Consider the following 26982-nt stretch of genomic DNA (forward strand, 5'->3'; position numbering starts at 1 on the left):
CACGAATTAAAACAGAATTAAAGTGCTTGCCTTTGGCTCTTGAAATCCCAATAGATCACAGAACATAAACATATTTTTGGCTTGTAGCCTTTAGCCAGAATGCTGGCCAAATAATAATCATAATAAGACGATGTTCGTCCTTCGGATGGACTTTAAGCCATTGGTCCCATGTGTTATTTAATGCATGTAAAAGAACCCAGTGCACTTATCGAAAAGAGAAGGGGTTTGCCCCGGTGTTTCTGGTCTGATCGGCAGCAAATTGCGCCACAGCACCTTGTAAACTATTACATGCTATCAGAATTATGTCTCATAATTCAAACATAGTCCCACATCTTGCAGGAAATACTGTATGTTACAGCACCAGGAAATGTGTGCTATAAAAGAAGCCACAATTATTATTATAATTATTATAGAGCCCATTTCAGTTCTGAGAGAACTCTCAAAGTGCTTTACAAACAATACACAAGAATTAAAAAAACAAGTGTAATCTACAAATTATCTTAACAATAAAAGATTACAAAAAAGATTGAACAAACAGGTAGGATTTGAGGTGTATTTAAAGAGATCCGGTTCATCTGAGAATGGAGGGTAGCAGGAAGAATGTTCCAAAGGGTGGCTGGGCTGATGAAGGCAAAGGTTCTTTTACCATAAGTTTTTGTTGTGTATGGACAATGCAGTGGCTTTGAAAACAGCAGTACATTCATGTTTAATAAATAGTGCATTGACCTTGTTTAGAGCACTTTGAAGGAGATTTGGAAGTAAACCATGCTAATCTCCTCTGGTGATTAATCAAGACTCTATGCTTTCCTTTAGGTTCTTCACAGAGGTAGAGATGTACATTGCAAGATATCTCAAAGAAAAGGTAAGTCACCGATTTCTATCTATTAAATATATTAATATTAATCATTATGCATGTATATATATTTTTTGAAATGTGCAAAATATTTGTTCTCCGTTGGGTGCTGTTTGAAGTTTTTGTGTGTGTGAATATAAGTTTATTTGTTGTTGTTGCCAGGCCTGCTTTGTGGCCCAGGATTACCACGCTGAGCTGAAATTCTGCTCGTTAGACCCTGAGCTGTGCAGTACCTACATTGATGTGGAGAAATACGACATTCCAAATGGATCGGGGTAAGAATCAGAAAGATTTCCAAATTGAACATTAGTCCTGAGGTACCACTCAGAATAACTAATTGTTTTTTTTCAAAAAGTTTTATTTCACTAAAGAATGGAATAAAATCATAAACTATCCAACAGCCTCTTTTCAGATTATCTGTGCCATTTTTTTGCCATTGGGTAATCTTGTCTTAGTATCCACCTGGTTCCAACAGTAGAAAGAAAACCTTTGTATCAAGTTTTGTGGGCTTGGACATTTTTTCTTTTTTTCTACTCAAGCCCAAGCTCATACTTATTGCAATTGCAAACATGTACAGAACCATAATATAAATGTGATATTAGTTCAGGGATTTTAACAAATTTTGAGTATCCAGTAAAATGAGAATTTACACCATTTCAATGAGAGACTTGTGATTTTCCCCACTTTCATAAGCACCCTATATATTGTGAAATGACTTTGACCTTAAAGCCTGTCATGAAGTCTCTTGACAGAAGTATTGCTCATTGTTATTGTGCAATTGTGGGTTTTTTATCACTGCGATGATTTCATGCTCAGCTCTCAGTCCAAGAACATGATAAACTTCCTGGACATCTAAGAAACAGCCCCTTAGGCATTGTCTACCTTCAGTTATGCTAGACTAAGTAGCTGACTGTCACAGCCAGAGGCGCACTGTGGATCAGCCTTGGATAACGATACCATTCCTTGACATAGACAGTTGGCCAATCTTGGGCATGATAAGGTGCTTCCTATTTAAAGAGCTGTGTAATTCATATCAACCCAAACCAACTACCGGTAATAATATGGAAGTCTTAATAAGACTTTGCATTTGCGTATCTACCTAACAAGGTACTCAAGGTGCTTTATAGTATATACAAACTTTCAGAAAGATAGGTTATTGCAGTGATGAATTCTGAGATTATGTAGCACCTTATAAGAGTTTACAAGATGCAGTGGCGCATTTAGCAGCCACACAGCCAGGAACACCGGGGCGAACCCCTTCTCTTTTCGATAAGTGCACTGGGTTCTTTAACATGCATTACACAACACATGGGACCAACGGCTTTACTTCCCATCTGAAGGACGAAGCAATGGTTATGTGTCTTGCTTAAGGACACAAGTGTCACGGCTGGGGATTCAAACCCACACAGTGCTGATCAGAAACACCAGAGTTTGAATTTGGTGCTCTTAACCGCTTGGCAGCGACACTTCCACACTAAAATTGAATAGTAATAATATAATAAAGACCTGTAAAGCGCACATATCCACCCTGCTGGGTGTTCAAGTTACAGTATTCTTTCTAGTGTTCAACACACATCCCTTACAGTTCTGTTCTATGTTCTGCACATGATGAGACTTATTTGGTCTGCCTGTGCACAAATTTGGACAAAGCACGCACCAACCTCACAGTGCGTTATCTTTACACCATGATTGAAGTCTGCATTTTACTTGGAAGAAGAAGTTCAGACTCGCAGTTCAATTTCATTTTGACAGTTCAGCTTCATATCAATTCCCGATAATGGTTAGGTTTTTCTTCAAAATGCAGGGAGGTCAAGGTTCATGAAGAAACTATGACATCTGTGAAAAAGCGAAGCAGGTGCTTTTTTTTGCTGCAGTCATTGTTCTCTGACAAAGAGGGTCTTACAAAGAACTGAACTTTACGTCATTGTCTTTTGACTGTCCTTGAGAGACAAGCAAGGGATGTCTGTGGTGTCCAGCCCTGTGTATGTGTGTCTGGGTCTATCGCCAAGAAGTGATTCATTGTTGAATCATGGTGACCTATTTTATGGTATCGGCTGGTGGTGTGTAGGAGTAGCACACGTAGGCAGAGTTGGCACCTACAGCTACGTGGCTATGGCTGATGTTAAGGGTGTTACTAAGGAAGTCCTATACCTCAGCGCACGATGGTGCGGAAATCTAGCCGTAGCCCTAGCCGAGTCGGACATGGCCTTATAGTCTGTACTGCAGTCTAATTCTATGAGTGATGAGTTAGACAGCTAAGTTGTAATTGATGGACATTCTTGTGGTGGAGTCACTAATCAAGTGATTAAGTCCAGCCGCTTACAGTGTGTAGTTCACTGACTCATGCAATCAAGTGTTAAGGGGGTAACAGTCTGTGCATGGACTTAAAAAACCCAACATAAAGCCATGTTCCTATTTGATTTTTTTTATGGAGAAAGTACCGTGACTTTTCTGTAAGAATGACAAAATTAAATCCAATGGGGAGGCATGGTAAACTGACCTCCTTGTCAACTACTGCGACCGTGATGTTAAACTAAAACATGCCGAAAGAGTTGCTGAAGACGGTTGCACCATACTACACTGAGACAAGAACCAGAGGCATGGAGGAGACATACCTACATGCCCCTTGTCATTGCCTTGGTGCCCCTTCAACTGCCACAGTAGAAAAACTGGGTTTTATTTCTCTTGTAGAGGTCTACAAATTCTGAAGTTCGATATTGTTCAATTGCCAGGCTCCAGACTCATTATTATTGTTTACTTGTTTGTATAACAAGTTAGATTACTCTAGATTCCAAAGTACCAAGGGGCTGTTGTTAAATAACAAGGTTGCACCATACTTCATTGAGACAAGAAACGGAGGCAAGGAGGCGACATACGGTACCTACATACCCCTTGCCATTGCCTTGGTGCCCTTTCAACTGCCACAGGAGAAAGTTACTGGATTTATTTATCTTGTAAAGGTCTACAAAATTGAAGTTTGAGATTGTTCTTGTCAGCTTCTGACTCATTATTATTGTATTTTTTGTTTTGAATAACAGAGCAATCAAGTTAGATTACTCTAGATTCCGAAGTACCGAGGGTCTGTTCCATCCTGAGGTCTGGGGCAAGGATCATCCAGGTCTTCATACACTGGTGTACAATGCCATACAGGCGTGTCATGTTGATAAAAGGAAACAGATGTGTAGGTGAGTCTTGATGGGGTGTTGAAGTAGGTTAGGGGGGACAGTGGGGGACAGTAGGGTAGGTTTATAGGGTTGGGGGACAGCAGGTTAAAATGAAGGGTGTTTTTTAAAAAGACCATGCCTCATTGTGAAAAACAGTCAGCGAAGGGCTATTTTGGAAACAATGCGCGAAGCATCAATCAATGGCACTTTTGGAAATCAGTGTTCTCACTGAAAGGTTTCCCCAAGGGTTAGCAAGAAATAAATAAATAATAATTAATATAGGATTCCAATATTAATTTGGACTCCAATATTAATATCTAATTTTGGAGCATCGCGGCAGTATGGCCAAATTGCATGTGACGCATGTTCCACCAATCAAGGGTCTGTGCATGTGGTATATAAAAACCCATGATTTGAACTTCCTTTAAACCATTTTATTCTGCATTTAATGACTTGATTGTACAACAATAACTTTACAGATGTATTTACCTGTGTGGAGGGACAACAATGTTACCAGGTCTGGCTGAGAGACTGAGGAGTGAACTCTGCCGTATGTTACCCAAGAGCTCTCCTGTCAAGGTACGGAACCCTGCCCCCTAACACTAACCCCATTCCAATCCAACCCAAGATAATGCTAGATAATCTGATCAGCTTTAAGACTATTCTGGGAATGAATAAACATTCATAAATACCTAAGACAGTTTATCCATTCTGATTGGTCAAGAGGGCATCACGAGGGGTTGTTTGAACGGATGATATAACATCAGTAAAAAGTGATATAACATGGGCTTGCACACCTGCGCTTATAAGACAGTTTCTTCATTCCTATTGGTCGAGAGCCACGGCCGAGATAGTTGTGCCACATCACACGATACACGCGACGCACACAGCATTCCCTTATAAGGAGTTGTTTACCCGAGGGAGACGGAGGGCTTTACCATTCATAGCTGGAGGGGTGTAGTGTTGGAAGAAATTATTGGACAATTTTAATTTTTGCTTCTATTTTACTTTTTGACCGTAAGTGTTGATGTTTTTTGACCCAAAAGGTATTTTATTGATTCCCCTATTATACGTTATCACAAAAGCGCGAGTGGAATGCAGAAAAACATGCACTGAGGTCCAGTTGGATATGGGTTGCAAATTTATCTAAAAGCAAACTTAAGTTCAAGCATTGCGTGTGACAATCAGCATTTGATGCTCTCTTTGAATTCCATTTACTTCTTATAAGCTGCACGTTTTGGCATATAGCTCATAAAAATGCATTACGCACAATGCGCGGGGTGTGATATTGGCCGTGCGATCTAATGTTTATATCACACTCCTTGTTGCTATTGATCGACCAATCAGAAACAAGGATTTAAACCTGCTTAAAAGTTTCATATGGTTATCTGATTTCATAAACCATCAAAATAGAGGATCTTAAGATCTCTCGAGGACTAGTTTAAGTGGCGCACCCTATGAAACATTCTTGAGTTTGAAGGATTTTTTGAACAAATCACAGGCATATTAATTAGGTGGGATTCGAACCCACAACCGTTGCAACTCTAGAGCAGTTTTTGCCAACTAGGAATTTTATTCTTTGATATTTGTTTTTCTGGCAGGTCCATGCATCACCTGAGCGATATCATTCAGCGTATTACGGAGCAACAGTACTGGCAAATTTGGCCGCCTTTGACAACATGTGCATCACCAAAGAGGAGTGGAAACAACTAGGGCCAACTAGCCTCACCAAATGGCAGAATGCATAGCTGTTGATTGATTGCTAACCATGACACTACTGAGTGATGACAAATGCACAGACACCAAGGTCACACCAGGGCCCAATTGAATAGAGCTTGCTTACATAAAAAATTTGCTGAGCATGAAATTTCTTCCTTGATAAAAACAGGATTACCAACCAAATTTCCAGGTGATTTTCAGGATAAGCAAACAGCTGAGTACCAGTAACAAGCAGTATGCAACAAATGGAAATTTGGTTGGTACTCCTGTTTTTATCAAGGAAGAAATTTCATGCTAAGCAAATTGTTGTGCTTAGCAGCTCTATGAAATTGGGCCCTGGATGATATGTTGATAACCACATGATAGACACAATGTTAGCATTTCTCAAATTTTCTCCAAAGTTCAAAACATGTTCGAACACGTGAAATGCACCCTCACTAGATGAGGACATGCTAAGGAACACTTTGATGGTGATTGATTTCAAAGTCCACAGTCAGTTGCCTGCTAAGAAGTACCACCAAATCAGCCGAGTCTTCACTGAACTCAGTTCCTCCTATCCCAAATTATTAATAATAAATGTATAACAATTGATTTTTATGTAGCGTTTACACACCCGAAGAAGGACGACTCAAAGCACTTCCAATCCAATGTTATTACGCCAGGTCACTGGGCCATTTTAATTCCTAAAACCAACTCAGCTTCCTGGGGAGTATACAGCCGGTGCAACAAATATGCGCTACTCGGCTAAATCAATCACAAGAACCATCTCTGCCCTCACAGGTACCCATTGACCTCTCAGTGGAGAGAAGCAATAATAGTTAGGTGTCTTGCTCAGGGACACAAGCGTCACAACAACCGGGGTTCAAACCCACACTCTGAACAGAAACACTAGAGTCCGAGTCCGGTGCTCTTCATCCACTCGGCCATGCACCCCAGCATTGGTCAACACAATAGACCAGAGACTTAAGTTGTAGCTGTTGTTGATTGGTTGGTTGTGTTTAATGTCATTTAATATAGAGATGGATTTTATCTGCTGCTGATTATTCAAACTTAAAAGGATTGTGTCTTTAATTATCTATTGAACTGTAATTCATGCCTTGATACTTGATATTCCTGGAAAACAGTGTACAGTTAAACTTTAAATCAATTTCAAAGTGCAATTAAGTAGATGTTAAATTTGCATCGGTATTTAAGAAAATTATTGCAAGTATACAATATAATGCTTACACACGTGTGTACAGGTGAAACCAATAATATAAGTGCAATATATACTAATGAAATACCCATAGTGTAAGTTGACATTGTACTTTCAAATATTTCCTTTTGAACTACTTTTTTTGGACTCGTAGTTTTGCAGTATTAGATTTGTAGAGCTGTTATTGTTTGAATAGTGTTTAATGGTCACACCAGTGTGTCAAGTTGATACAAGTCCTTCCTGCAGGCATGTGAGTAACTATCCATGAAAAAAAGGGGAAAAGAGAAAACCGGGCAAGAAAAAAAGAGGAAAAGATTTATATTCCTATACTTTAGTACACAGAAAGTAAAGTAAAAAAGAGGAAATCAGCTGAAAAGTTTCACATGCCTGTTCCAGAGAGCATGCCTCCCGTTTGTCATAGGCGAAGGGTAAAAAATGACACTGATTCAAATGTAGCCACTTAGTCAATATCAATGTTATGGACAAGAATTCAAGACAATATAAGTTAACACACAAAAAAGGTCGAATGCCGAGTTGAATATGGGTCGGAGACGCCCTATTTTTTTTCCTTCAGATTCCATGGAAAAAAAATCTGTGATAACATTTTTTTCTTCATATTCCACCAGCGTGCGCGTGTGATTACAAATTTATCTTCAAGCAAACTTTGAGCAGCGCATGCGCTGATCAGCATTTGACACAAACGCGCGCCTTTTTCGTTTTCATTATCTTCTTATAAGCCATTTGTTTTGCCTACCTATAGCTTATAAAAGCGCAATAAGCGGAGCTAGAACACACAATACGCAGGGTGTGATATGGGCAGTGCAATATAAGTTTATATCACAGTCCCTGTTGCTATGGATCGACCAATCAGAATCAAGGATTCAAACCTGCTTGGAGATAATGTCCCTTGACAGTTACTTTATTAACATATTGGATCCTTTATAACCTAATGATATAGCAACTCAATCAACAGGGGCCAATTTCATAGAGCTGCTTAAGCAAAAATTTTGCTTAACCACGAAAATAGCTCGCTTATTTTACACATGTTACTGGCCAAAATTTCATGCCATATACATTGCTTATGACTAGTATTTAGCTGTTGTTTACTAAGCATAACAATTGAGTGGTATCTTGGCCGGTAATCTGATTTTACTAAGCAATGAATGTTTTGCTTAAGCAAAATATTTTGCTTAATCAGCTCTATGAAATTGGGCCCTGGACATAAAGCTACTCTTGTGATCAACTCTTACTTTTTAAAACGCTTTTAGAGTTTTCAAGTTTTCTTCTATTTTTGATTTGATGCGAAGTGAAATAAGTTTATTACATGTATCGGGCTGAGCCTTTTTTATTAGTCAGAGATTTTATCAATTATTTTGTTTAAAAAAATTGCATTATTTTTAATTATTTTCTTTTATTAAATATCTACATAAACGTATACCTATAACTGTGCAATACTTATACATGTAAAGTGTAAATACTTACAGAAATGATAACAACAATGTAAATAAGTTTGCAATATAAGAATGATCTATTTTAATCGCAGAAACCCAGATCTTGCCGTTATATTTGATAAAACACATTTTAAATACGAAGAAACAAACTCAATTGTATGATATAAAATTTAACCAAGAACCACTTGTGTATACTCTAACAGTTAATGAATTGCAACCTTCGGATTTCATATCTGTGAGGGCAAGGCCATTTTAATTTGACAAAGGGCAAATCCATAGAAAAATCTTTAAGTCTATGGGGAAACTTTTGAAGGGGCACCAAGGCCAAGACTTGGGGCCACCGAGGGCATGGGCCTTCATGACCTGCGCCTTCATGACCTGCGTGTTATTCCAAGCCTGATTATTGCATCCCTTACTCAGGATGTTTCTCAAACCAGAAATGATATTTGGACACTTTGAAAATAGGAGAAACATTTTCATTCAATTCAGTTAAATTAAATTAAATTCACTTTATTTCCATACACAATATAAACAGTGGAATATAAACATAGATAAACATGGTGGCACGGCAAGCCAAATATATATCGATACCTCACCATGCAAAGCCTCAAATCCCATAATAAGTAAGTAAATGTACACAGTTCAAAGGCTAACCTCCCTCCCAGGTATAGGCTTTTAAAGACTAACAGTCTAGTTTAAAAAAAATATCTTATTTTTTCCGAGTGCCAAATATCAGAAATAGTAGGAAGACTATCTCGCCTGAGAAACATAATATTTCAGTAAACATAAAGTTTTCTATGGCTGTTTGTTTTTGATTCTTGTGAACTTGTTTCGTATATTAAAATTATAAATAACCATAGCTTTTACACAAGTTGAATTCTTTAAATTCAAACTGACATGTTAGACACAGTTGCTTTTGTATTTTAAAGGAACCAGTGCCTTGGATTGGACGATTTGGTCTATGAAAAGTGTTTGAAACCGTTTGTTATGAAATGCATATGGTTAGAAAGATGTTTTTAAAGTAGAATATAATGATCCACACAATTATCACTCAAAATTGCACGGTTTTCATTTTACGTCGCGAACTAACACGATCGGCCATTTTTGACTCCCATAAATGGCTGACCGTAGTTGTTGACGAGGTAAAACGAAAACCACGCAATTTCGAGGCATATTTGTGTAGGTCATTGTATGCTACTTTTACAACATTTTTCTAACCATATCGATTTTATAACAAACGTTTACAGGACGCTTTTCAAAGACCAACTTGACCGATCCAAGGCAACGTGTTCCTTTAATCATCAGCAAATGAAAGTTTTTGGTACATGGTCAATTCTAATCTCTTCATCACAGAGTGATTTATAGTTCTAAAAAGAACCCATTGGTTTCAACAATATTTAGGCTATACTTTATCTGGAAACTAGAGATTTTTGTTGTTTTATGTAAACATTGGCAATTAAATATATACTCCCTTCTCAGAGAAGTTTAGAAGAAGAAAACATCCTATAAATATAATGAGAGAGTAATTCTTAAAAAGATGTATATAAACTTCATAAGCTGTAAATATTAATAAACAGGAAATATTACTGAGATATGACTGATTAATATTGTGAAGATGTTTCGTCCACAATTATTTGATAAAATCAGACATTTTGGTGTATATTATTGGTTTTGTCATGATGATCAGGAATGATTGATAAATTACTTAGAAACAGATCAATATTAATATTTTTTGATTGATCACCGGAAGAAATTTTAATTTTGAAATGCAATCACTGAGTTGAACAACTTTATTTCAGCTTCACACAAAATATATTTCCAATCATGTATACAAAATAAAAACCATTAGCTGTGTATAAATTCTTTGTTTACAATCAATACTCACTTCAACCACACTTCATTGCCTACTTTTGATGGATTCAGTACTGTCAATGCACTGTCAAACCAACAAGGACAGCAGTGTGAACATTATCAGAGTCAAAAGATTTAGGTGGTATTTGGCAGTGTTGTAGTCAAGACCTGGAAGTCCGAGACCTGGAGGTACGAGACACGAGACCGGCAGAACCGGTCTCGAAACCTACAACATTTTTTATTGATATACATGTATAAAATATCTTCAACTACTTCATATTACTATTATTATTTTAAAAAAGCTTCCAATTGCAAATGGTCCAGAAGTTCTGTAATGTGGCAGCAAGTTTATGAGACTGCAGTGAGACTGCCATCAACAAGTTTCAGGGGTGGATTTCACAAAGAGTTAAGACTTGTCTTATATCAAGTTAGAATGAGTTACTCATTAAGAACTAACTCCGCGATAGTGCAGCTAATAACGATCCTAAAGCTAAAGTACATTTAGTAGTCCCAGCAGATTTTGTACCTTCCCCCCAGGTAGTAGTTAAAAAGCAGGACAGTTCTTTTCAGAACTGAGAAGTCCCCCCAAAAATATCAAAAAGTAGTAGAATATATAGTGAGACAGTTCTCTTAAGAACAAAATCTACCTGGCAAGTAGTTATACACATGGTGTTACCGCAAACCAAATATATAACTCCTAACGAGTCCCAGGACTAGTCGTAAGGCCCTATCCGAATTGGCGGCTACGGCTACGGCTGTTGCTACGGCCGGATCGCCGCGTCATCATGCATGGAAGTATAGGACGCCCTTAGCAACACCCCGGCAATGGTCGCAGCTGCAGCCGTAGCCATCAATTCCGACACGGCCTAAGTTGGGTCTATCTTTGTGAAATCGACCCAGAACCCACTCTGTACTTTGTTGTTTGTTTTAGATAATCTGTGATGCAATCAGAGCACTCCTTGATTTTAAATTGAACCAACGACTTGTGGCTGTTTTTCTATTTTGTTTTTCAACTTGAGCAGTATCCAACATGTCCACGTATTTCAATATAAATAGTTAGTAAAAAGTAAAAAAATACAAATAGTTTTTTATACTGTATAGATATTCACACGATTAATATTGGTTGACTTTTTGGAGTCCCAAAATGGATTTCAGGTCACACACAGTTTACATAAGTTATTATATTTGCACAAAATAATTGAAGCTGCTTGCTTTTGAAGCACCGGTCAAACTGAAAAATCTAAAATCTAAAGAATGCCTTTTCTGCTTCGCTTGGTTTGTTTCTTCAAAATAACTTGTTATTTCAAATTTATAAAACAAATGTGTTGCAGGAGAATAAAAAAAGAATATATTTGATACAGTTTTGTAAAATATAAAAATAGATTCACATTTTGACAAACAAGTTATGCGTGGAGGTCTGCATAAAGAACTCAGTGCACAGATCGAAGGGTTTTGCCCCGTCGTCCTGGTTGGATCGGCAGCATATTGCGCCACAGCACCTTGCAAAGCATTACATGGTACTATGTAAAAGGAGTAGGTCTCATAATTCAAACGATGTCCCTTCTTCTTTCGTGTAAGGACAGACTCAATTATATGAGCATACTGCCTTGCAGGAAAATACTGTATGTTAAAACGCCTTAAGCGTCACTGAGTGACCGATGTGCGCCCTATAGACGATATGTGACCTCTGACGTCACTCAAAAACCATACCATGATCCGCGCGCATACTGCCGGGCAGCCAGCTAGAAAGTGTATGCAATCTTACCATGACTACGCGTCTTTTTGCCCTGCGAAACATGACGTAAACAGTGTTTTGTCAACAGAGGGCGGTTTGAATGTAAACATAGGTCACATCGTCTATATAAGAAGCCACTATTATTATTGTTATCATGAATGCTCGGTTTTGATGACATGAGCTCTTGTTTCTGCCACTTAATGTTCAGCTATGCCAGCCTCTATAAGGGTGTGCGTTTTTGAAAGAGATACTTACTGTGAAAGACAACTTAAGTGATTTATTTTTTTACATACTTAACAATTTAAAAAAATCACAGCATTGTCATGATTAAAATACTTTGAGAATAAAAAAACTATATAATTATAAAAATACTTACATTTATTGAGCATAAGTCACTGAATGATTTTAAAGATTAAAAGTGCAAGAAGCTGATATTTATGATCAATTGCAGAGTAAAGAATGTGCTTTTTGTCTTGTCAACTTCTTGCTTTAACGTTAAAGACAGTGGACACTATTGGTAATTGTCAAAGACCAGTCTTCTCACTTGCTGTATATCAACATGTGCACAAAATAACAAACCTGTGAAAATTTGAGCTCAATCGAAGCTGTTAGATAATAATGAAAGAAAAAAACACCCTTGTCACACGAAGATGTGTGCTTTCAGATGCTTGATTTCGAGACCTCAAGTTCTAAATCTGAGGTCTCGAAATCAAAATTGTGGAAAATTACTTCTTTCTTGAAAACTACTCCACTTCAGAGGGAGCCGTTTCTCACAAAGTTTTATATTAACAACCTCTCCCCATTTCCCAAGTAAGGTTTTATGCTTACAATTATTTTGAGTAGTTACCGATTGTGTTCACTGCCTTTAAACATGCATCTTTATTTAGTGAATACATGTAGTAAAGGCATCCGGATAAGCCATTTGCAAGTCAATTTGAAATGAAGCCTCGTACAATGTTTATCAGTCTAACATTGGCAATTAGAATACAGCTTTAGCCTCGATCAAATGTCTGCAATGTGCTAGCCTTGATTCAAATGACCCGGAATCCAGGTGGGTACATGGCGGGTCCTTTTCAAATGTTTTGACCCTCATCCGGGTCAAGTAAAATGACCCGGAATGCGGGTCAATTGAAATGACCCGGATTCCGGGTCAATTTAAAACGACCCGGATCCTGAGTCACTTGAAATGACCCGGAATCCGGGTCATTTCAAATGTTTATACTGTTTGGGGTGCGATGCCGGAATTCAGAGGGGAAGCGAATTATGTCGGTTGCGGCCGCTTACAATTTGCAGTTGAGTGTTGTACCAATACAGATAAAACATTTAATAAAAAACTTGAATAGAAGAAAGTGATGAGGTAGTTAATTATTTTGTGCATGAAAAATTTTGTCAAAAACAGCCTCTGGTTTATATTCAAAAGTAACATTTATAAAAAATACAACGGTAAAAAATTGACATACAATATGTCAGGCCCGCTACATCATTGATGTAGGGGCAAGGCAGTTTATCCATAGTGAAGGGCATCCCTACAAGGAATATTTCAGTTTGCACTGGAATATTTCAAGGGCCACTAAGGCCAAAAAAAACCCAAAACCAGTTGATCGTCCCCGCCCGCAGGGTCGCATCCTTTTTTTAACTATTTACTTTTTTATTTTTTTATTTTCTAAATCCATCTTTTCAAAAGGACTGGCCTAGGAGCTTTTCCCAAATCTAACTTGATGCTCTCGAACACTTGTAACCGTCTGTTTCATAAAACAATATTAGTGAATGCCTACCAGCAAATCTTTGTAGTGTTATCCGACCCTGTTAATGTTAGTGTTAACACAGGTCCTCATGCAACTAATAGGTATAAATAAGGTTGCAGTTGATTCAAACTGAAGAATTGGTGGCCTGTTTGATTTGAAATACTTAGCGGCTATCTTGAGAAAAAAATAGTAAATAGTAAATAGTAAAGCCCTCATCCTCCTCTTTTTTGAAAAATCCGGACGATCAACTTGTATTTTTTGTTATTTGGCCTAAGGCCATGACCCTCTGGGAAGTATCAGGTCGGTGTGGCAGGAGATAGATTCTGTCCCCCCAAATGGCACACCATGTACAAATTAATTCTGATGGCGCCCTCATTTGAATCAAACTTCTCCATCCCATGTTAATTTCCCATATGGGGACAGAATTTCCAGGGGGAAAGATTTCCCTAGGACACCCGCAATGTAGAAAGCAGTAACGCATGGAAATATTCACTAAGGATCCTCACTCATATTGACCTATACCAGAGCCAACACTAAATACTAAAAATATAATGTGTTGGAAGAAAATCCAAAAGATTAAATTTCAAAGAAAACCTGTGATGCTTAGGAATACTCCGAGCCAATTTCAGAACACAACATAATTGTGCATTCATTGCTAATGATCACCGTGTGTTCCATGTCAAATTACAAAATAAAATCCAATGAAGACGCATGATACTGTGCTCCCTGTCAACTTACCGCGACCGTGATGTAAAATTAACAGGCCGAAAGAGGTCCTGGAAAACTTCCTCTCAGCCACGGTCACTTAACAGGGCTGCTAAAAACTCTATTGGGAACTGTAGACCTACCGCGACCATGCTGTAAAACGCTATGCAAACGCACGGAATGTAAGTCTAAGTGAGAACGAACAATATAATTACACCAAAGCAAGCCACATTAACTTTCCGCTCGGCAGCGGTAGAAAAAAAGTCCAATGGGAACACACAGCTTTAGTGTAAAGTAAAGTTTCATATAGGATTGATACCTGCCGTCTTTCGTAGACTCTCAAAGATGAAGAAACTGATGATAGTGTGTGGACCTAAACGCAACCAGTTGGGTATAAAGCCTTTGTATAAACCCAACACTCCTTCTGATTTCACTGTCTTTATTAGGCAGTCCAGACCATTTCTATACGTCCTCTGGTCGACTGGAACACCTGTAAAGAAAATACAAAGTTTAAGAAAAGAATTATTTACCATCAAATGAAGCTTGGATGGATAAAAGAAAGTTAGAGCTTGGTAAGAGCATGCGTTTAACATTAATATATACAACATTACCAAAGACCAGTGCCCACACTTTGAAAAAACGAACCTGTGAACGTTTAAGCTCAATCAATCTTCCGAATCATGAGAAGAAAAAACAATCAATGACTATAATAAAATGTCCTTTTTTTACCCTTGAAAAAGTCAAATAAGTTTCAATCATGTTTGTGTAGTAATTGATACTTGGCCATGTAAATACACTGCCTATTTTACTTTCATTATTCTCTTGGGAATTCGAAGAGTAATTGAGCCAAAATTGTCACAGGTTTGTTATTTTAAATGTATATGTTGTGATACACCAAGTGAGAATACTGGTCGCTAATTTACCAAAGGTGTCAAGCGCCTTTATATCTCTTATTGTAACCTTTGAACTCACTGACCTTTAATCTTCTGGTTCATGACCCTTGTTTTGATGAGGTCAACAGGTGATGTAGTAACGGCACACATAAATCCTGACGTCATTGCTGCCACTATGTGCAACACTGGGCCTTCAATCATCCAGCCATGGTTGAGAATAGTATGCTTGGTATGGTCGTATACTGGAACCTGTAATAATAATAATAATAAACAGCATTTATAAAGTGCATTATAAATCACCGACCCCTCAAATTAAAATATAGGCCTACAATAACATATTATATGTAAAATATCCTACAATATACACATTACCTAGATAAAAATTTAATTTAAAATGAGTAGGGTAGATGGCCTTAATTTTTTTGACCTAAACCGGACCTTCTTCAGAGGTATAAACAAAATCAAACAAATATACATCCATTTACAGAAAAAGAGGGGCAAAGGGTTAAGGCACTTGTACAAATTAAAATATAGGCCTACAATACTATGTTATGGTTATATGTAAAATATCTTACAGAGAACTACCTACAATATACACATAGCAGATAAAATTAAAAAACCCAAACCCCAACCCCAAAAATCATTAAAAAATTAAAAGCATTAGACAAACGCATACAAATATAAAATGAGTAGGGTAGATGGCCTTAGCTTTCGATCCAAACCGGACCTTCTTCAGAGGCATAAAACAAGTACAAACAAATACATATCCATTCATGATACATTTTAAATTTAGGCCTACAATACTATGCTTTACATATGTAAAATATCCTACTGAAAAGATTTGACAATATACACATTAGTAGGTATAAATTAAAACAATTAGACAAACAGATACAAATATAAAATAAGTAGGGTAGATGGCCTTAGCTTTCGATCCAAACCGGACCTTCTTCAGAGCCATAAACACTTACAAACAAATGCATATCCAATTATAGAAAAGGGATTAAGTTAAGGGAAGGGAAAAGGGTTAAGGGAAAGGATCCAGAAAAAGCGAGAAAATTCAATAGCCAATCAACAGTTTATACACAAGGTTGACAACTTCAATATAACATATAAAGCATGGAAAATCAATTCAAATCAATTCAATTCAATTTATTATAAACATCACATTAAAACATGAAAATTGCCTTCCAGTATTCATCAACGATAAAAAACACAAAATCGAATTATACAGTGAGAGTAAAATGTGAGAGAAAACCAGTTTTAATAATATAAAACGGAGAAAGGAGAAAGGTTTGGAAAAAGTCCACAGGTGGAAAACATGTACAAAACCAATGGGAGCTGTTGCAAAATAGTTAGAGTATAAACAAAAGATGGGCAATAGGAGGTCCTCGATTGCAGGCATATACACACTTGTGTGTGTGTTGCCGTTAAACTATTCCTGCTACATTAAAAAAGGAAGGGTGTAAGCATCAGTATTCGCACAACGAAGAAGTAAAGGAAAAAGTATACCTGTGTTGCTGTTAAAATAGCGGCTCTCTGGACGGTGGGTGACGTTCCTCTGTACAACCCTCTCAGACCCTCCTTCTTGTAAATGTCACCAAAGGCGTGGAAGAAGCCCCTGTACCGGAGCTGCTCACCGGGTTTGGGTTTCCTCTGAGCTTGAAGACGAACTCGTATCAGATCAGTGGGGACTGCTACCGTGCTGCCGATGGCACCTACAAGTATATCACATCAATATTCATTAATAATAATAATAATATATCAGAGTATTTGAACGTCGCCAAAATCCACCAAATTAAGGTGCTCAAGGCACACGAGAGTGAATCCTCACACAGGAAAGGAAAATCAGTGGGGACTGCTACCATGCTGCCGATGTCACCTACAAGTATATCACAACAATATTCAGTATTAATAGTAATAATAATAATACATGTATTTTTAGGCACCTCAATCTAACAAATTAAGGTGCTCAAGGCACACGAGAGTGAATCCTCACACAGGAAAGGAAAATCAGTGGGGACTGCTACCATGCTGCCGATGTCACCTACAAGTATATCACAACAATATTCAATAATAATAATGATAATATATCTGAGTATTTGAACGGCGCCAAAATCCAGCAAATTAAGGTGCTCAAGGCGCACGAGAGTGAATCCTCACACAGGAAAGGAAAATCAGTGGGGACTGCTACCATGCTGCCGATGTCACCTACAAGTATATCACAACAATATTCAATAATAATAATAATAATAATAATAATAATAATAATAATAATAATAATAATAATAATAATAATAATAATATATCTGAGTATTTGAACGGCGCCAAATTCCACCAAAATAAGGTGCTCCAGCTCAAGGCGCACGAGAAGGAATCCTCACACAGTAAAGGAAAATCAGACAAAGAACAATTACAGATGAGCCTTATTAAACAAGCTAGTTTTCAAACCAATTTCACAAGTGACTCAAGATGACTTATGGTATAAGGCCAAGTATGTGAAAAGTACAATGAATGAAATCGCTAATAATTCCAAATAAGTATTGTTTGAAGCTTTGCATGGTGTGGAGAAAGTAGAAGAAACTATAAATAAATAGTAAACTTGCGGGTACAACCATGTGTGAATCTCTTTTGAGTGTGCTCAACAGCCAAGAACAGCTTGGATCCTACCTGCCCAATTGTTCATCCATCCAGCACTACTTAATTAAGGTCACTCTTTAATTAAGTTCCACCACCGCCAGCAGTCCAGCATTTTCCTGAAGACGAGCAGAGTATACTGTTTGAAATATCGAGACCAAACCAGCTCTGTTCAGAGCCAACACTCACTCAAAAGAAATTTACACATGGTTGTACCTTCACGTTTACTATTCCATTATTGTTTCTTCTTTATAATTCCAAAGGTGGAAACACCAACTAATGAAGATGATTATCTTTGCACACACACATAGACTCACACAAGTACGGAGGAAGAACTTCCTCCATGACACAAATGTAGAAACACCTGCAATTGGGGACCTCTGGTTGTCCCTCTTTTGTTTGTAACTTGCAAAACAAGCAAATTTGACATTGTGGTGAAAATATGTAAGGACTAATATAAATCAAGCTTTTGTCAACTCAATATTTACAAATATAACACACCTCTTGCTTGTTCTGTATTCTGGTTTGCTTAAAGTAGGTCACGTGGGAATAACTAATATAGTCTAGTGATCGCGCGCGCGTTTTGCGGGTACTAGTTCCCGAGCGGGCACTAGTCTTTGAAAATAGTGCCCGGTTACAGCGCCCTCTCTTGACTTGAACCGTGAACAGCAACTACAAAACTTCCTTTCTTTTCCAGATTTCTGTTCTCATTTCACATTTAAGACCGAGCTGTGTAATAAAACATATATTGACTGGCAATGATGTAACTAGTGTACGTCTATTCCCACTCGGGCCTGTGAGTGACCAGAAAAGGGGCCCATTTCCCTCGGCCTTCGGCCTCGAGAAATAGGTCGCTCTTCTGGTCACTCCAGGTCCCTCGGGGGAATAGACGTACACTAGTTACATCATTGCCAGTCAATATGTGTATAATAAAAGACCTATGAACTAGGAATTTTCCCAAATGTGTTTACATGGACTGTTTCTATCCTACCTGAAGTTGCTCCTGATCCTATCTTCTTTAATAGTGGAGTGTGGTGTCGATCCATAGCGCCAAATACATGCACTTTGATTGGTTCATATGCCCCAATGCGGATGGTACTATAAGTTGCCTCACGGATCAAGGCTGGAGTCAAACTAAAAAATAAAATAAAAAAGCCACAACAAAACAAGTTAAACAACCAAAAGACCTTTCTTTGACGAAACTTTACGGAGTTGTGGTACATTACATATAACATTATACAAAATATCGCTCAAATCTTTCTATGAAAAATGTGCGCAAATCAGAGTTATAGTTTGAATAGTCTTCAATACTGTGAAGTAAAAACCAGGACCCCCGACCAATTCTATTCAGAATATGTTTCGTTTTTTTTTGCTATACAAACAATGACAGGTTGACATTCAGGCTATTGAAGTTTTCTCAACATGATTGAGTGCAATAGGCCTTTATGAAAAGAAGTTAAAGGAACACGTTGCCTTGGATCGGTCGAGTTGGTCTATAAAATGCGTTTGTAACCTTTTTTAAATAAAATGCATTATGGTTGGAAAGATGTTTTAAAAGTAGAATACAATGATCCACACAAGTTTGCCTTGAAATTGCGTGGTTTTCCTTTTACTGTGCGAACTAACACGGTCGGCCATTTATGGGAGTCAAAAATTTGACTCCCATAAATGGCCGACCGTGTTAGTTGACGAGGTAAAAGGAAAACTGGCAACTTGGAGGGATGTTTGTGTGGATCATTGTATTCTACTTTTACAACATCTTTCTAGCCATATGCATTTTATAAAAAACGGTTACAAACGCTTTTCAAAGACCAACTCGACCGATCCAAGTCAACGTTTTCCTTTAATATGATCTTGACGACCTCAGCTTCACAGTAACCAAAGTCGTTTATGAATCATACTCATATAGGATGCAGTCTGCAGAAAAACCTGGAAATAGATCAGTAAAACACAACATTGATGCCTGTCAAGGTGTTTAATAATAATAATTTGGGGGCTTATTATCCTTACTCGCAGTTAAGAGCTGAATTGCGAAGGACGCGGCTACAACATGTTCGAGAAGCAGGCATGCAAGGGCGCCTTTGGCTGCCAGCCACATCAACCCATTATGACCATGGAGCACAGCCAAGATAGAAAGTGTTTGATTTTTCCTGAGGGAGGAAAACCGGATGGTCTGGAAAACCCTCGTGGCACAGCAGAGAACCAATGCACAACTCAACTCACATATGGCCCTAGTCAGGAATTGAACCGGGTCAACTTGGTGAGAGGCACAAGCCAACCATGGTCAGTATGTAAGAAAATCATTCATGCTGATTTGTCTGCCAAACAAAGTTATGGCAATTTGGTCTCTCTGTCCGCTGATTTGTCTGCCAAACAAAATTATGACAATTTGGTGTCTCCGTCCAATATGTGACTATTTCTTCCCCAGCATGTTCAAAACAATGCTGTAAGAATATATACGTGTACTCTTCGTCAAAGCGTCTTTGAACATACTTATTAATGAATACCGTATAAATTATCTTGATTGACTGATTGATAACACCTAGTACTACAAACTACACTCACCCTTTGTACAGACCTAAAATCCCCTCCTCTTTAGCAATGGTTAATGCTCCTCTAAAGATCCCCTTGTAGTGACGTTCACTGTATGCCTTAGAAAATTGGCCTCTCTGTTTGGCTAATTCTCCGTCCAGTTGCATACGTACTTTAGTGACATCCACAGGATTCGTGACTGTGAAATTAAAACAAACAAAGATTTAGTATAATATTATAGAGAAATGCATCCATAGTCATATACTTGATTTAAAAACAATGAAAAATTTCTACTTCTATTCTACTTAAACCTCAATGTTGCAATCAGCCTACAAACATAGCCTACAAACATTTGCGATAATCATAACCCTCCATCCTCTTTTATTTGCCATCAACTACAGGGGAGGCCTAGCACCAGCTCCTCCCTGGAAGGGACCTAGAGGCCGCCCTCCATCATCCTGGGCCAACAACTTGGTCGGCCTAGTGAAATTGACCACATGTGGCGTGAGGCTGTAGGATGTGGACACAGGACATATTGTCGCAACGGGTGCTGTCTCTGCGGTTGATTGATTGATTGATTGATCCTCTTTTTAGTCCTAGACAATCCTCCCAACAGTTGTAAACACGATTTGAGCATGCTCAATTTCAGACTGTGCAAATCCCAAGAGTGCCCTCCACGAGTATCGACACACTCCAGCAGTTTGCATGATCCAATTTGGACATCGCATATCTAATTTACCTCATTGAGATCATGGAGGTAGTTCTTCCTTCCTTCCTTCCTTCCTGTGAAGTGCAGCCTCACATAATGCGAGGATAAATGCGTATAAAAATAAGTAGGACATGCTGTCAAGTGCGAAAATAATTTATGTAAATTATGTAAACAAGTGCAAGTAAAAAATGTTGGATTTCTTGGAGAGCTACTTTTTAGATGGGTGAGGCTTAAGTGCCAGTTTAAAAGACGTCAAGCGATTTGTACTCTGCTGGGTCTACTGCTAGGCTATTCCAGTCCCGGATGGTATGTAGGAAGAAGGAGTTCGAAAACACAGTTGATTTGGTGTGAGGGATGACAAAGGGATTTGTGACCTCTGGTTGATGATAGATGGACGAGGTACTGGTTCCACTCAATGTTAACGAGACCATAACGGATTTTGTACATCATAGCCAGGCGACTGCTGGTGCTTCGGTCCTCTAGGAATTGACAGTTTAGTTCATGTAGAATAGCAGAGACACTTCTTGTCCTGTTGTAGATCCCTGTGACATAGCTTTGTTCCACTTTCTTGGAGTTGCGCATTGTGTGGGTGTCCCATAGCGTACTCAACTGATGGTCCCTTTTTGTAAAAATGAGTTAAAAAGTGGTGGCGCTATACGGAAAGTTATCCATGGCGCCACAACTTTTTCATTCGATATTAAATAATCTAGTATCTAATTTTAATGAGATCCCTTTTTGTAAAAATGAGTGAAAAAGTGGTGGCGCCATATATAGATAGGCCTACGCCTATGGAAAATTATCCAAACGTCGGTTAAAACTACCACATTACATACTATTACTAGGGTAACTACCTAGTAATAATACTAACCAAAAGCAGATGATGAAGCCACGCTCTTTTTGGACTCTGGGCAAACTTCTGCAAAAAAACTTGGTGCCCACATCCATCTATAGGGGAGACTCTAATTCCTAGGGATGGGTGGTAGGGCTGAGCCGCACTGTGGGTATAGGGGAGGCTCTAATTCCTGGGGATGGGTGGTAGGACTGAGCTGCTCTGTGGGTATAAGGGAGGCTCTAATTCCTGGGGATGGATGGTGGCTGAGCTGCACTGTGGGTATAGGGGAAGCTCTAATTCCTAGGGATGGGTGGTAGGGCTGAGCTGCTCTGTGGGTATAGGGGAGGTTCTAATGGACCCTTCCCATGAAATATGCTTCTAACATTCACGCATGCGTACAGACCCTGTTGGTTGGCAAACACCATAGAGTTGTGCACTAAGCAGATGCACAATCGTGTCTGCGTCACGAACCAATTAGCCATGTACAAAGCAGCGCGATGTTCCTTCATTTTGCCAACCAAAACGTTAGTGCGCACGCGCTATGTGCAATTTACATATTTCATGGGAAGGGTCTATTCCTGGGGATGGGTGGTAGGGCTGAGCTGCACTGTGGGTATAGGGGAGGCTCTAATTCATGGGGATGGGTGGTGGGGCTGAGCTGCAATGTGGGTATAGGGGAGGCTCTAATTCCTGGGGATTGGTGGTAGGCCTAGCTGCACTGTGGGTATAGGGGAGGCTCTAATTCCTGGGGATGGGTGGTAGGGCTGAGCTGCACTGTGGGTAGGGGAGGCTCTAATTCCTGGGGATGGGTGGTGGGGCTGAGCTGCACTGTGGGTATAGGGGAGGCTCTAATTCCTGGGGATGGGTGGTATGGCTGAGCTGCACTGTGGGTACAGGGGAGGCTCTAATTCCTGGGGATGGGTGGTAGGGCTGAGCTGCACTGTGGGTATAGGGGAGGCTCTAATTCCTGGGGATGGGTGGTGGGGCTGAGCTGCACTGTGGGTATAGGGGAGGCTCTAATTCCTGGGGGTGGTATGGTAGGGCTGAGCTGCACTGTGGGTATAGGGGAGGCTCTTATTCCTGGGGATGGGTGGTAGGACTGAGCTGCACTGTGGGTACAGGGGAGGCTCTAATTCATGGGGATGGGTGGTAGGGCTGAGCTGCAATGTGGGTATAGGGGAGGCTCTAATTCCTGGGGATGGGTGGTGGGGCTGAGCTGCACTGTGGGTATAGGGGAGGCTCTAATTCCTGGGGATGGGTGGTGGGGCTGAGCTGCACTGTGGGTATAGGGGAGGCTCTAATTCCTGGGGGTGGTATGGTAGGGCTGAGCTGCACTGTGGGTATAGGGGAGGCTCTTATTCCTGGGGATGGGTGGTAGGGCTGAGCTGCACTGTGGGTACAGGGGAGGCTCTAATTCATGGGGATGGGTGGTAGGGCTGAGCTGCAATGTGGGTATAGGGGAGGCTCTAATTCCTGGGGGTGATATGGGAGGGCTGAGCTGCACTGTGGGTATAGGGTAGTCTCTAATTCATGGGGATGGGTGGTGGGGCTGAGCTGCAATGTGGGTATAGGGGAGGCTCTAATTTCTGGTGATGGGTCGTAGGGCTAGCTGCACTGTGGGTATAGGGGAGGCTCTAATTCCTGGGGGTGGTATGGGAGGGCTGAGCTGCAATGTGGGTATAGGGGAGGCTCTTATTCCTGGGGGTGATATGGGAGGGCTGAGCTGCACTGTGGGTATAGGGGAGGCTCTAATTCCTAGGGATGGTGGTAGGGCTGAGCTGCACTGTGGGTATAGGGGAGGCACTAATTCCTGGTGATGGGTCGTAGGGCTAGCTGCACTGTGGGTATAGGGGAGGCTCTAATTCCTGGGGGTGGTATGGTAGGGCTGAGCTGCACTGTGGGTATAGGGGAGGCTCTAATTCCTGGGGATGGGTGGTAGGGCTGAGCTGCACTGTGGGTATAGGGGAGGCTCTAATTCCTAGGGATGGTGGTAGGGCTGAGCTGCACTGTGGGTATAGGGGAGGCTCTAATTCCTAGGGATGGTGGTAGGGCTGAGCTGCACTGTGGGTATAGGGGAGGCACTAATTCCTGGGGATGGGTCGTAGGGCTAGCTGCACTGTGGGTATAGGGGAGGCTCTAATTCCTGGGGGTGGTATGGTAGGGCTGAGCTGCACTGTGGGTATAGGGGAGGCTCTAATTCCTGGGGATGGGTCGTAGGGCTAGCTGCACTGTGGGTATAGGGGAGGCTCTAATTCCTGGGGATGGGTCGTAGGGCTAGCTGCACTGTGGGTATAGGGGAGGCTCTAATTCCTGGGGGTGGTATGGTAGGGCTGAGCTGCACTGTGGGTATAGGGGAGGCTCTTATTCCTGGGGATGGGTGGTAGGGCTGAGCTGCACTGTGGGTACAGGGGAGGCTCTAATTCATGGGGATGGGTGGTAGGGCTGAGCTGCAATGTGGGTATAGGGGAGGCTCTAATTCCTGGGGGTGATATGGGAGGGCTGAGCTGCACTGTGGGTATAGGGTAGTCTCTAATTCATGGGGATGGGTGGTGGGGCTGAGCTGCAATGTGGGTATAGGGGAGGCTCTAATTTCTGGTGATGGGTCGTAGGGCTAGCTGCACTGTGGGTATAGGGGAGGCTCTAATTCCTGGGGGTGGTATGGGAGGGCTGAGCTGCAATGTGGGTATAGGGGAGGCTCTTATTCCTGGGGGTGATATGGGAGGGCTGAGCTGCACTGTGGGTATAGGGGAGGCTCTAATTCCTAGGGATGGTGGTAGGGCTGAGCTGCACTGTGGGTATAGGGGAGGCACTAATTCCTGGTGATGGGTCGTAGGGCTAGCTGCACTGTGGGTATAGGGGAGGCTCTAATTCCTGGGGGTGGTATGGTAGGGCTGAGCTGCACTGTGGGTATAGGGGAGGCTCTAATTCCTGGGGATGGGTGGTAGGGCTGAGCTGCACTGTGGGTATAGGGGAGGCTCTAATTCCTAGGGATGGTGGTAGGGCTGAGCTGCACTGTGGGTATAGGGGAGGCTCTAATTCCTAGGGATGGTGGTAGGGCTGAGCTGCACTGTGGGTATAGGGGAGGCACTAATTCCTGGGGATGGGTCGTAGGGCTAGCTGCACTGTGGGTATAGGGGAGGCTCTAATTCCTGGGGGTGGTATGGTAGGGCTGAGCTGCACTGTGGGTATAGGGGAGGCTCTAATTCCTGGGGATGGGTCGTAGGGCTAGCTGCACTGTGGGTATAGGGGAGGCTCTAATTCCTGGGGATGGGTCGTAGGGCTAGCTGCACTGTGGGTATAGGGGAGGCTCTAATTCCTGGGGGTGGTATGGTAGGGCTGAGCTGCACTGTGGGTATAGGGGAGGCTCTAATTCCTGGGGATGGGTGGTAGGGCTGAGCTGCTCTGTGGGTATAGGGGAGGCTCTAATTCCTGGGGATGGGTGGTATATGGCTGAGCCGCTCTGTGGGTATAGGGGAGGCTCTAATTCCTAGGGATGGGTGGTAGGGCTGGGCTGCACTGTGGGTATAGGGGAGGCTCTTATTCCTAGGGATGGGTGGTGGGGCTGAGCTGCTCTGTGGGTATAGGGGAGGCTCTAATTCCTAGGGATGGTGGTAGGGCTGAGCTGCACTGTGGGTATAGGGGAGGCTCTAATTCCTAGGGATGGTGGTAGGGCTGAGCTGCACTGTGGGTTTAGGGGAGGCACTAATTCCTGGGGATGGGTCGTAGGGCTAGCTGCACTGTGGGTATAGGGGAGGCTCTAATTCCTGGGGGTGGTATGGTAGGGCTGAGCTGCACTGTGGGTATAGGGGAGGCTCTAATTCCTGGGGATGGGTCGTAGGGCTAGCTGCACTGTGGGTATAGGGGAGGCTCTAATTCCTGGGGATGGATCGTAGGGCTAGCTGCACTGTGGGTATAGGGGAGGCTCTAATTCCTGGGGGTGGTATGGTAGGGCTGAGCTGCACTGTGGGTATAGGGGAGACTCTAATTCCTGGGGATGGGTGGTATATGGCTGAGCCGCTCTATGGGTATAGGGGAGGCTCTAATTCCTGGGGATGGGTGGTATATGGCTGAGCCGCTCTATGGGTATAGGGGAGGCTCTAATTCCTGGGGATGGGTGGTATATGGCTGAGCCGCTCTGTGGGTATAGGGGAGGCTCTAATTCCTGGGGATGGGTGGTATATGGCTGAGCCGCTCTATGGGTATAGGGGAGGCTCTAATTCCTGGGGATGGGTGGTATATGGCTGAGCCGCTCTATGGGTATAGGGGAGGCTCTAATTACTGGGGATGGGTGGTATATGGCTGAGCTGCTCTGTGGGTATAGGGGAGGCTCTTATTCCTGGGGATGGGTGGTAGGGCTGAGCTGCTCTGTGGGTATAGGGGAGGCTCTTATTCATGGGGAGGGTGATAGGCCTGGGCTGTAATGTGGGTATAGGGGAGGCTCTAATTCCTGGGGATGGGTGGTAGGGCTGAGCTGCTCTGTGGGTATAGGGGAGGCTCTAATTCCTGGGGATGGGTGGTAGGGCTGAGCTGCTCTGTGGGTATAGGGGAGGCTCTTATTCATGGGGAGGGTAATAGGCCTGGGCTGCATTGTGGGTATAGGGGAGGCTCTAATTCCTGGGGATGGGTGGTAGGGCTGAGCTGCTCTGTGGGTATAGGGGAGGCTCTAATTCCTGGGGATGGGTGGTAGGGCTGAGCTGCTCTGTGGGTATATGGGAGGCTCTTATTCCTGGGGATGGGTGGTAGGGTTGAGCTGCACTGTGGGTGGTAGGGGAGGCTCTAACTCCTGGGGATGGGTGGTAGGGCTGAGCTGCACTGTGGGTATAGGGGAGGCTGTAATTCCTGGGGATGGGTGGTAGGGCTAACCTGCTCTGTGGGTATAGGGGAGGCTCTAATTCCTGGGGATGGGTGGTAGGGCTGAGCTGCACTGTGGGTATAGGGGAGGCTCTAATTCCTGGGGATGG

At 41.5% G+C, this 26982-nt stretch overlaps 2 protein-coding genes across 5 annotated transcripts in view; one reads left to right on the forward strand and one right to left on the reverse strand.

The window, feature by feature from the left end:
- The window catches only part of LOC139934121 (uncharacterized), a 37316-nt gene extending 26026 nt beyond the window's left edge, over positions 1 to 11290 (forward strand). For all 3 annotated transcript variants that reach the window (XM_071928409.1, XM_071928410.1, XM_071928412.1), the window contains 5 exons: positions 814 to 862; positions 1016 to 1128; positions 3892 to 4038; positions 4497 to 4596; positions 5619 to 11290. In XM_071928409.1, the coding sequence (XP_071784510.1) occupies positions 814 to 862; positions 1016 to 1128; positions 3892 to 4038; positions 4497 to 4596; positions 5619 to 5765 (556 nt within the window). In that variant the 3' untranslated portion in view covers positions 5766 to 11290. The remainder of the gene's footprint in view (positions 1 to 813; positions 863 to 1015; positions 1129 to 3891; positions 4039 to 4496; positions 4597 to 5618) is intronic.
- The window catches only part of LOC139934123 (mitochondrial substrate carrier family protein ucpB-like), a 62183-nt gene that overhangs the window by 32104 nt on the left and 3097 nt on the right, over positions 1 to 26982 (reverse strand). The window contains exons 2-6 of one of the 2 annotated variants that reach the window (XR_011785696.1): positions 20514 to 20679; positions 18940 to 19082; positions 16824 to 17029; positions 15395 to 15560; positions 13160 to 14908 (exon numbers count right to left, since the gene is read on the reverse strand). Coding sequence is in view for 1 of the 2 variants with exons in the window: in XM_071928414.1 (XP_071784515.1) it covers positions 14721 to 14908; positions 15395 to 15560; positions 16824 to 17029; positions 18940 to 19082; positions 20514 to 20679 (869 nt within the window). In the remaining variant the exon portion in view is untranslated. Of the gene's footprint in view, positions 1 to 11966; positions 14909 to 15394; positions 15561 to 16823; positions 17030 to 18939; positions 19083 to 20513; positions 20680 to 26982 lie in introns of those variants that run through there. The other variant, XM_071928414.1, reaches the window with a different exon arrangement.

This window comes from Asterias amurensis, chromosome 2 (assembly GCF_032118995.1).
Source record: "Asterias amurensis chromosome 2, ASM3211899v1".
Classification (NCBI taxonomy): Eukaryota; Metazoa; Echinodermata; class Asteroidea; order Forcipulatida; family Asteriidae; genus Asterias; species Asterias amurensis.